The sequence below is a fragment of the Chlorocebus sabaeus genome, chromosome 21 (assembly GCF_047675955.1).
Source record: "Chlorocebus sabaeus isolate Y175 chromosome 21, mChlSab1.0.hap1, whole genome shotgun sequence".
Lineage (NCBI taxonomy): Eukaryota > Metazoa > Chordata > Mammalia > Primates > Cercopithecidae > Chlorocebus > Chlorocebus sabaeus.
This window is the reverse complement of record NC_132924.1, coordinates 112,839,332-112,850,638: the sequence shown is the minus strand read 5'-3', so window position 1 is coordinate 112,850,638 and position 11,307 is coordinate 112,839,332. Positions and strand designations below refer to the sequence as shown.

Here is an 11,307-nt window from a genome sequence, read left to right as displayed (position 1 = left end):
CCCCGCCTCGCATCCGTGCCATCGGCGCTCGATTGCGCGCGGACTCCCTGTGGCTCTCCCGGCCCCGCGCCCCGCCCCCGCCCGCCGCCCCCCTCCGCCAGCAACTTTTGCGGAGCCCCCGCGCCCAGCCATGCTGAGCTGAGCCCCGCCGGCCCTGGCCGCGCGCTGCCCCCGGCTCCCGCCCCTCCGCGGACCCGCTCGGGGGCCGCGGCCGCTCGGCGCCTCGGCCTCGGCCGCTCCGCCCGCCCGGCCGCCCCGAGCCCCGAGCCCCGAGCCCCCCGCGCCGGGCCCGGGCGGCAGCGGCGGCGGCGGCGGCGGCGCGCCCGGCCCCCTCCCCCGGCGCCGGCCACGGGAGGCGGTGATGCGGGCGCGGGCGGCCTCGGCTGCGCCGAGAGCGGAGACACAGGCTCAAGATGGCAGATTCCGACTGAGGCTGGGGGGGCCGAGCTCGCGCGCCGCTTTCCCGTCCCCGTTGCCATGAACCGCGGACACCCCGGCCCCGATGGCCCCCGTGTACGAAGGTAAGGGGCGCCCGGCCCCGCCGACCCCGCGCCCGCCGCCCGGTGCGGCCCCCGCAGCTTTGTTCTGCCCGCGGCCCCGCGCCCGCAGCCCCCGGCGCCCGCCCCAGCCCCCACCCGGGGCCCGAGGGGGCCGCGACCCCCTCCCTCGCCCGGAAGATGACCGGGACCCGGCGCCGGCAGGGTCCTGCTTCCAGGGCGGGGAGAGGGACCGGGGGCGCAGGAGGGGAGGGGGCGTGTGCGAGGGTGGGCGGCTGCCCGCGGAGGGCAGGGGCGCCGGGGAAGGCGGACCGGTGACTGTGCTTTTTATTTATTTGCGATAAAAGAAGGTGATGCGGCTCAGCTTCCACCGCCCCCCCACATTACCTTTCGGAGCACCTCCTTTCCACTTCGCTCTCCGCCCCGCGCCCCTTCCCATTTCTCTCCGCGCCCACCCCACGCTCCTTTATTCTCCGCGAGCCTCCGATTTTGGGGGGGCTGTGGAATCGGAATGCACGGGGCTAGGTGGGGAGAGAGATGAAAAGTCCGTGTCAGAGCCAGGCAGAACAATGAAATAGGCGAAAATCTCCCCGCATTAGCGTGTGGAAGGGGACGTGGACTTTGGGTTTTCCAGCCGGGGGAGCGGCGGATACGTTTTCCTGGCTCGGTCTGGGTCGACCTGTGTTGTGCACCTTCACCTGGCGTCGGGGTATTTTTCCCCCTTTGCCTTTAGCAAGAAAGAAAAGAACGCAAGGCAGAAAAGCAGTAGGTCTGCCTCGCACAGTGTCTTTCGTTTCTCTTCAGTCCGTTCTGTCAGCTTCCAGCCAGAAAGCAACCCAGAATCAACTAAGTTTTTACACTTCGATGTGTTTTTGTGTGCTTGTAGTAGGAGAAATTTTAAACCCAAGTGTGTCTGATTTTTCAGTCTTTTCATCGTGTAAATGTTTGTCTCATGAAATCATTGAATTCGCAGCCTTCACATACTTTTAGTGTGGGTCCCCCTGGCTTTCTTTCGGTTTTGTTCAGATATTCTGTGGATGAAATCGCAAATGAGAGGGGACAGGGTTTGTGTGGCACAGAGGAGGGCACGAGGGGGGAATGTAATCCGCCTGTAAATCCGGAGAACAGTTGTGGCCAGTGAGACGGGGAAGGCGTTAATAGTTTTATCTCTGTTATAAGAGGCTGGTTAAAAAAAAAAAAACAACTTATCTGAAAAGAAAATCTGTTATTAGATTCAGGGCTCCAAATGAATTAGGTTTCTGGCCGGAATAAAGTTACCAGTCAGGCCCTGGATAACGAGGCTGTAAATAACCTATGGACTGTAAATATTTTTTTTCAGACTCTCTTAGAAACAAAGGGGCTGTTTAGAAGGCAACAGAGAGATGTTATTCCAGGGGCTTTCCTCTTTGATTCTGAAGAACACAAGGTCCATTTAACCATTCGACAAAACAAAACGAAATTTCTGATCACTCCACCACGCAGAATAGAACATGCCGGTGAACATGTGAACATGCGGGAGAACCCATGTCGGGCTTTCATTGTTCATCTGCGTCTACAGGAGGGGGCTACAGTCAATGCTCCCACTGTCTAGAGTGTTAAAATGAAACAATTTTCTCTTTATTAAGTACCTCCTTGAGACTCCCTCTGCTGGACACTCCTGGTGAGTTGCGAGAAGGAACTTGGCATTGAATTCAGAACTATAGTAAACGGCTGGTTTCCCTGTTACTAGGGACCGGGTATGTGAGTTGGGGTGTATTTTGTCAACTTTGTGGAAAGCCATCTTGGGAACTGCACTGTTCTCCTCCTGCTCCTTTCATTCTAAATCCATGTGGAATGTAGGCCATGCCCCCGAGGCTGAGACTTGGCTCTCCCCATTCCTGCTACATTGTTCTTCCAGTTCCTTACGCCAGATAAAGAATTGCAGGTGTGTAGGGTGTTACGGTTTAAGAATAATCATGGATCTCAAAAGTCTCATGAACTGTTTTTATTTTCCAGCCTTCCTTCCCTGTCTCAGGTGACCTCCGTGGTGGCCTCTTTCAGCCCTCCGTTTCCCTCCATCTTATCCATGTGCCTTCTTCATTCTTCCCGCGCTGTGCACCCTTTTATTCCGGATGTTTCTCTGTGCACCTTTATAATTATTTTTCTAATGTTCTTCCCCATCCCACCTCAACTAGCCCACATCACTCTGCCAAAAGCCCAGGCCTGGGTGTTTTTGAAAGAGATTGTTGGATATGCTCTACAACAGGTGACCTCTAGAATCAAGGATTAGGTTGCTAGGACCCGCATTCACTCACTGATGAGTGTGCCAAGACTCTGATGACCTCCTTTCTCCCGCCATGGTAACATCCGCTGGGTTCAGGAAACCTGATTTTTCCCCTATCTCAATCAGAACACATGGACTCCCTGTGTGCACGCTAAATGAGCAGAGCTTTTCCCGCAGATTTCTATAAGAAGAGGGATTCCTCGTGGATTTTGAGCTCCTCTGTGCATGATTCTTCTCAGGAAAAGTGTAGTGACACAAGGGGGAATTGTTTCAATGGGGTACTGCTGTACCAGGTTGGAATGCCAGGTGAAGGCCCAGTTGCATTAATGGAGCTTTCTGAACCGCCAGAGATTTAGACAGAAATGCTGTTTTTGAAACAAGGGGTATTTGATCATAAGAATTCATGGGTGGCAAAGAGAATCAGTCTTCCCGGGCTTTCTTGAAGGATAGGTTTATAAATAGCACGTTAGTTTTTGGTGGTTTGGAACTGAACTTCTTATAAAAAGGTTTATTTTCTTTAGAAGGTTAAACATTTGCCTTGTGATTGTATTTCCTCTATCAACTTGCTTAGCAAGGCTTTTTCAATATCTAGTGCAAAGGCCAACAGCCAAGGTCTCTATTGCCGTGGGTTCTGAATGAGAGGAGACTGAATTCCAAGATATTTATGTTTTCCTCTCCCTGAGATATGCTGTGTTGATTACTATTGGCTTATGTAAAAGAACACTTCACAGACTTCCAAAAACTGTTCTGCTGCAATTCATCATCAGATAGACCTGAAGATGCCTGTCTACCAAGCTGTCTACCAAGAAATGAGATTCGGAATCATCTTCAGTTAGCAGAGTTTGATGATACATGCCCTAACATATCTGTTCCTGTGTTTAGGTTTTATATTTAAAAAATTAGTAAGTATAAATATTGCTTTTCTTCTCACCACATTTGAGTAGTAAGTAAGGTGCCTTAATCTTATCCTTGATTTCAGACAGTGTGCTGTGATACTTGCATCAGAGAAGCCTGAGTTTGAATCTAGCCATATGACTTTGGGCTTTATTGGATTGTGCAGGAACTCCATTAGAAACTAGTGCATGTAAAGTCCCTGGCTATAGTAGGCATCTTCTGAGTGTGTGTTAAATCCCTCTATCTTCTGAGATGCTTACAGGCATGATGACTCCAGGGAAAGAATAACCCACAAATAGTTTAGAAAACCAATAATAGCAACATCTCAATTATTAATCTCCTGCGATTCCCTTTCCAGTTTGGGCACCAGCAACAATAAACCCCCTATAGCCATAGAAGAAAGAACCTTCTTTTTACCCCTTCTGTGACCTTTCTAGATTCTTTATTTGCATTGAGCTTCTGCTAGTTTCAGGTAGAGAATTTCTCTTCTATAGTGGCACTTTCTGTGCTACTTGAAAAATGTGGAAATAAACTGCTGGGGCAGTTTCAGGGGCTGCAGCTGTGCCTTTTGGAAAGTATCCCCAGGTATGAAAGATAACCTTTGTCCTTAACCAAGATCCATTCCTAAGCAGAGCAGCAGGCTGGGCAAGGAAGCACCCAGAGGTGGTTCCCCAAGGGCCTCTTCCAAGGGGAGGCTCCTCACCCACCACAAGGTAGGGTCTGCCTCATCGTGCATTAAACGTCATTTTCCTACAAAAGGCAATTTGGTGCTTTCTGTAAGTTATTTTATGTTTTATTTCTCTCTCTCTCTCTCTCTCTCTCTCTCTCTCTCTCTCTCTCTCTCTCTCTCTCTCTCTCTCCCTCCCCCTCCCATAGAGACCAGTCTTGGTGAACCACCTTTGAGGTTTGTATGGAGCAAAGTAGTGATGATCAAGAGGGTGTGATATGTGAGCATTTCTTATTCTTCTCTGACCATGTAATTCGCCCATGCTTTCTGGTAGTCATATTGATGACAATTCAAGGACTTTGGGTTGGTATCAAAGACGGGCTTCAGAATAATGGCAGCAGACTTTATAGAACCACCGATGGGATGTGAACTTGAAAGGCCCAAACTCGCAAGAGTTCCATTTCATATGGCAATTCCCTGTAGGGGGGAAAAAGAAAAGGAAAAACCTAGAGTATAGGAAGATCTTTATTTTTCCTCTAAAAGCAACCCAGATGCTTGAGGGTCATGGTGATCATGGTGACTTAGGCCATATTGACTTTGTGCTGTGCACCGCCCTGCACCCTTCACCCACATGAACTCACATGTGCCACCACCTGACAGACGAGGGCCCATGTTTAATGCATTCATTCAGCAAACATTTATGTAGGACCTGCTGTGTGCCAGGCCGGGTGGCAGGTTCTGGGTTTGTTGAAATAACAAAATCTTAATCCCTGTCCTCGACTTTACAGGATGGGGGAAGTGAAAGAAGCATAGACTCATTAGACCTTGGGTCTGATTCGAGATGGAATTTTTTCTTCTTTTTTTTTTTTAGTGGCAGTTCGTACTTCTGACATGCCTATGTTTTCTTCAGCTAGAATGGGAAGACTTGGCTAGGCATGGTGGCTCACACCTGTAATCCCAGCACTTTGGGAGGCTGAAGCGGGTGGATCAGGAGTTCGAGACCAACCTGGCCAACATGCGAAAGCCCATCTCTATTAAAAATACAAAAAAAAAAAAAAAAATTAACTAGATGTGGTAGTGGGTGCCTGTAATCCCAGCTACTTGGGAGGCTGAGGCAGGAGAAGTGCTTGAACCCAGGAGGAGAGGTTGCAGTGAACTGAGATTGTGCCATTGCACTCCAGCCTGGGCAGTGGAGTAAGGCTCTTTCTCAATAAATAGGTAAATAAATAAAGAGCAGGAAGACCCCATTTCCCTATTTTCTCTTGAAGTATTTTCTTTACGTGGACTCAGAAAAGTGTTTCTGAGTGTAGAAAATACTCATTACAAGCTTTCTTAGAAATGTCCTTAGATATTACTGTCTCTAACTTGCAAAAGATCCTGTCTTCCTCTATTTGTTACTTAAATTTTATATCCTTGCCAATGCAAATATGTTTCTAATTTGCACAAGTTCTCAGAGATGTTCGTTTGCGATATTTGGTGTGTCGTAGGCTCTGTTGTGAGTGGACTCTTGCATCATACGTGGCTGTTGGAGAACTGATTCCCAGCTTTGTCACCTGACGGAGACCTTGTATTCCAGGTAGTTGAGTGGCACTTGGTGGTGGGGCTGTAGATCAGGCGGTCACTCCAAAGCATTCAGTGGCTGCTTACACAGAGCGGATCATTCAGGGAATTGTGGAAAAAGAAAAGCCTGGCCTAGCTTCAGGGGCATAGAGCCCCAGCGCAGAAGACCTTGACAGAGATGTAGTTCACCCCCGTCTTCGGGAAGGTGAATGTCCGTGACTTGAAATTGTCAGTTCATTAATTTTTTTTTTTTCCAGGAAAGGGCAGTTGGAACTCCCTGAGTGACCAATTCCAGTATTCTATTAACCTGATTGTCAAGAAATTCCTGGGCCTGGCTGAAATCTCGCCTGCTGTCATTCAAACTTGTTTTCTTTTACTCAATTCCTTTCTCTAAAACCTTTCATATACTTAAAGATAATAACTGGGTCTCTTTAGCTTTTTCCTCACAGAGCCTGTTTTGTGTCACTGAAAGCATCTCTTCTCCTCTGAACTCTCTCTAGTTTCTCCCTATTTAAAAAAGTGGTGGCAGTTAAAACTGAATACAGCTCTTTAATAATGTTCTCATTAGTACCGTGTATAAGAGAAAAACGACTTCAGGGTTCTTGCATCATCGTGAACCCCTGGAGGGCAGGAACCATGTCTGATTCATCTTTGTATCCCCTACAATAGCCGTGCAGTTCCTTAAACCTAGTAGGCGCTTCATAAATATTTGTGGAATTGACTGTTCCTTTTAATGCATCTAAGTTATAGCTTACACAGCCCTGGATTGGTGACTCATCGGTAGCTCTCATTCATTTTGGCCGTGAGTCTTTATTTTTCTTGTACTTGTGTCTAGCATCCCTCACCCCTACAAAGCCACCTTCTGCTTAACTCCACTGATCACTTTGCATTTCACCCCTCAACTTCCAACTCTTTAGAATCTTGCTTAATGATCTCCTGTAGATCTGACAAACAGAATGCAGAGGCCATAAATATGAAAACTTCTTAAACTACACTTGAAAGAAGGGTGAGCACACAGAAGAATCTTGATGATTCCAAGCAGTGTCAGGTCATCCTCATTTGGAAAGGACAGTTTGTCAAACTCTTTATAGATTCTGAGTCAGCTAAAGCCATACCTGTTTTACTAGGTTCTCCGAGGTGAGTGAGCTAGGTGTTCATGAGAGTGGTTACAAGTCAGACTTTCAGAGGGTAGTCCTCCCTGTCTTTGGTCTAAAGCCAATGGAAAAGGCAAAAGATGTAATGAACGACATCACTGCAGCTTGTGTTTTTTCTAACAGATATCTTTGCCCTTAGAAAGCAAGCTAGTAAAATCATTGCCAAAAAAAAAAAAAAGGCAGCAAACATTTAAAACTCCAAAATAACTTCGTGGTTTTATAGAGACTTATTTCTGAACACAGCATTGAACAAATTTGTAGTGTTTTTGAAAGTAGTCTGTTTTAACAATTCTTGCCTAAGTACTTTTGCCTTAGTAGGTTCTGATCAATTAAATGCCACTGTGTTTAAGCGGAAGTAAGATTGATCAGTTCTTCTGCATGTGTTAATGCTGTCGCCTTTATAAAACCTTTGTCACAAAAAGAATGCAGTCTAATACGTGAGTGGACAAGGCCATTTCCCTCCAGGTGGTTGTGTCCGTCTGCAGTGAGAGATCACCACAGAACCTTCCATAACATTGACTGCAAAAGCACTTCTGGCTCCACACAGGTACAGATTTGCATCTTGATGAACAAAGGGTTGGTTTGTGTATTTTTACCATTTTCCTTCATACTACTATTTCCCTGTTAATTCAACCTATGGAATTGTTATTCCGAAGTAAAATCATTCGTCCAAGAGCTTATGATAAGAAGCCACTTCCATACAATATAGAACTGATAGTTTCATAGCATTAAGGAAGCAAATTTTAATGGTGTTTGTGCCTGGATTTCTGTTAAAAGTCACAGGGTTATAATGCCGAGGTTGTGAGTATTAAATTAAAAAATTTTAAAAAGTCACAGGGCAGGGAGATTTGGAAAACTCCAGCTTATTGCCGATTGTGGAAATATGTTCTTTTAAAATTTGTTTATTTTGTATCTAATGAAAGATTTATAGGGCTCTGACAAAAACCAGCAGGTACAGTTTTGAAATTGTGCAGAAAGACAGCACGTTACACCTTCCTGAATTCTGTGTCGTGGCATCTACTCACCAGAATCTGAGCAGATAGCAGGGACTTCCGGAGGAAAGTAAGTGTCAGGGGAACTCGTGACAGGGAGAAGGAGCACCAAGAGAGAAGGCACACGTGCTTTTGGCCTTTTCCCCTGAACCACTCACCTCCGCAGCTCCAGCACAGTGTCATTACTATTATTCATTGAGTGTGACCTGCACCATCAGGAAAAGATTCATCAGTGTTCATTACATTCTGTTAACTGAGCCTGGGAGGTTCTCTAATGTATTACAGAAATGCTTCCGCTAGTCAAAGGTTAAAGAAATTCTTTCATTTGCTTGTTACAGTGACTTACTCCAAAAGAGGATTTAAGGCTGCTTAAATGGTTAAGTTTCGGGTAGAGAGGGAAATTAATTTATGTAGATCAATTTTGTGGATAGCTTCTTTCCAAGGATGTCGGATAAATGAGGTATTCCTGTAGAAAGAGACAACAGAAACAGGCAAAGCTCTTGTGTTGGCTTAACAAGGTGAATAAGCAGAGTGCATAATGGAATTCATTTGCAAAGTAATTTTTGCTTGGCTGGAGTGGTAAGCACAAAATAGACTAGCAGATGAGAATGGTAAGTGTTTGGGATCAGTTGTTAAAAGGTTTAGAAGGGGTTCTAATTCAAGTGACATTTTGTGGTGTGGAGAAGGGGACCGATATTATCAGAATGGTACTTGAACAAGGTAATTTTTACTGGCCTGGGTATAATAGAAGGAACCAGACAGCCGGGGCAGGCCATGCTGGGAGGCCTTGTGGTGCAGTGAAAGGCACTGCGGCCGTGGAGATGGGACAGGGCTCTTGTTGGGGTGGTGCAAGAGAACATACATCGAGCGCTTGTCGGTTTGCCTGGTCCAGGGATTCAATAAATGTTGGTTTGTTTTTGCTTTCCTCCCCACACCTTATGGCAGTGATCTAGGATCAGGAAAACTTGCTGGGATTGGCAATACCATGATGTTCTGTTTTTCTAAAGCATCTCTTTTTGTAAGCTCACTCGCATTTCACGGGATCCGACTGGGTCGTAGTATAACTCTGGTGGGATCTTCATGCATTAATATTCAGTCTTTGACACATGAGGAATCTGAGGCCAGAGCAATGAAGATGCTGCCCCAATGTTATGTGTGCTGGGGGAGCAGAGCTAGGGCTCTTCCTCTCCCTTCCCCTGTAGTAGTATGCACAGAAGCCCCAGAACACTCCAGAATGCTGAGTGGAACTTTGCTAGGCTGCACTGCCAGGTGGGGCTCCAGGTATAGTGTTTCCCACCAGGTTGTCAGAGCCACTTCCTTTTTCCCCAGAGGCATACGGAAGCTCCTGAGTGCTGGTTCTCCCTGTCCCCCTGCAGCCCGCAGTGCTGCACTGAGCCCTTCCTGTGGGAAGCGTTTCCCTCTGTCCCAAGGAAAGCAAGGCCACGGTGCCCCCAGTGGTTCCTTGTGTTTTCCTGAGAAAGTTCGCAGCTTGTCACCATGATCTACTTATTAACAACAACAACAAAAATCACAGGAGAGAAGTCAGTACAATCATGATGAGTTTTACAGAACCTCAAAGCACTTTTAAGTCATTAAGCAGCTTAAAAAAAAAAAAACAACTGATTTCCCAAGGTACAGTTTAAAGTCATTCTATCTCTTTGACATCACCAAAACTTGAGCCCTACCTCTTGTTTCTAGGCATGGCAATCTGACCTCAGATAGGCTCCTGTTGCTGTAGTCTTTGTCTGGGGCTACTCCACACCTGCCTGGGAAGCATTTCAGTCCAGATGAGCAGCCTTTGAAATTAGTTGAACACTCAGACTTTCATGCTTATAAGACACAAACCAGGGGGTGAACTTGCCTTGACATTTGTGGGTCTTGGGTCAAGCGTGTGAAGCGAGGCCCCCAGTCTGCCATCCACCCAACTCTTTCTCTACTCCTGGTCTGTGTGTCCAAGTTGCGACCACTCCTGCCTCCCCTTGGACCTGGGGTGCCTCTTGCCCACCTTCCAGGTACCTGTACACCCACAGGCCCTGGGAAATGGCCTGGAAGCATGCATGAAGCCTTTTGGGCAGGGAATATCATGGCCCCAGGGACCCAGAGTCTGGCCTTGAAGAAGAGAGTGAGGGCTCAGCGTATGGATGGGCACAGCTCCTGACCCTTGGGGAAGGGTGAGCTTGGGCCTTGACCTAATAAGGTTCAGGGCTTGACCCCTCATTTCCCTGTCCTAAAGGCAGTACTGATAAGGGGACACCTTGCTTCAAAAACTTAAGCAGTAAAGGCAACCTGAAATGTTTCTTGTTTATATGGCTGGTGGTTGCATTTCTGCATCCTTTGCTCTCCTTTTCCTCCTCAACCTTGGTCTCATACATATGATTGCTTCCTAAAGCATAGTTGATGAAACTGACCCATTTCCTGTTGCTTGCCAAAGTAGCTTAGTAACCAGTATGTTCCTTCTGCTGGTGAAACCTGACAGAGAACCTGGTAAAGTTGATGATAGCTGTTGTGTTTTGTAGGTTTCAGCCACTGACTTCCATGGCCTCTCCTACCATCCTTCTTTGATGGCATCTCTCCTCTCTGCTTCCACCTATGTATATTTTCCCGCTTGTCTGCCCACAGAGCCAGGCTTCCTTACCTACCTGTTTATTCTTTGACTGTGTGTTCCTTGAGTGTGTATTTGCCTTGTTTTACTTGTAGGCTTGAAGGTCTAAGTGGATGTACACACGGAACCATCTTTGGGGTGCATTTGTGTAAGGGACTGTGTGGAAGAAGTGGTTCTTCAACCTTTCTGCCCTTCAGGTCCCTGGAGGGCTTGTTACCACAGATTGCTGGGTTTCACCCCCAGAGTCTCTAATTCAGTAGATCTGTGGTAGGGCCTGAGAATTTGCATTTCCAATTGAGGACCATTGTTTTGGAGGAGTGCATTCAGAACAGAAAGTCAGAAATATTTAAAATCAGATGGTGGTTGTTTTGATGAGAGCTTTTCTTGGATGTGACAGAGTCAAGGACCTGGCATTAGCATTCTTCGCAACTCTACTGCCTTTTGTAGCCATGACTTCCAGAAGCCACAGGCATGTGCAGATCCAGCCTCCAGCCTTCCTCTCCTCGCACCCGCCTTCACATCTTCTCAAGGAAGGTCAGAAAGTGCAGGAGCCACTTTCTGTTGTTCATCCAGAGCCAGCTTGTCTGTGTAGTTCATCCAGTTTGGTCTTGGGGCCCCAGAATAAAATGGACCAAATATTATCCTTACGATAATAATACACCATCATTAACTAATATT

General features: G+C 47.0%; 1 protein-coding gene across 4 annotated transcripts in view; it reads left to right on the top strand.

The window, feature by feature from the left end:
• Positions 1 to 129: 129 nt before the first annotated feature.
• Positions 130 to 11,307, top strand: part of HIPK2 (homeodomain interacting protein kinase 2) — a 220,526-nt gene continuing 209,348 nt past the window's right edge. For 2 of the 4 annotated variants that reach the window (XM_007983125.3, XM_007983123.3), the window contains exon 1: positions 130 to 521. In XM_007983125.3, the coding sequence (XP_007981316.1) occupies positions 503 to 521 (19 nt within the window). In that variant the 5' untranslated portion in view covers positions 130 to 502. The remainder of the gene's footprint in view (positions 522 to 11,307) is intronic. The other 2 variants (XM_007983126.3, XM_007983124.3) reach the window with 2 other exon arrangements.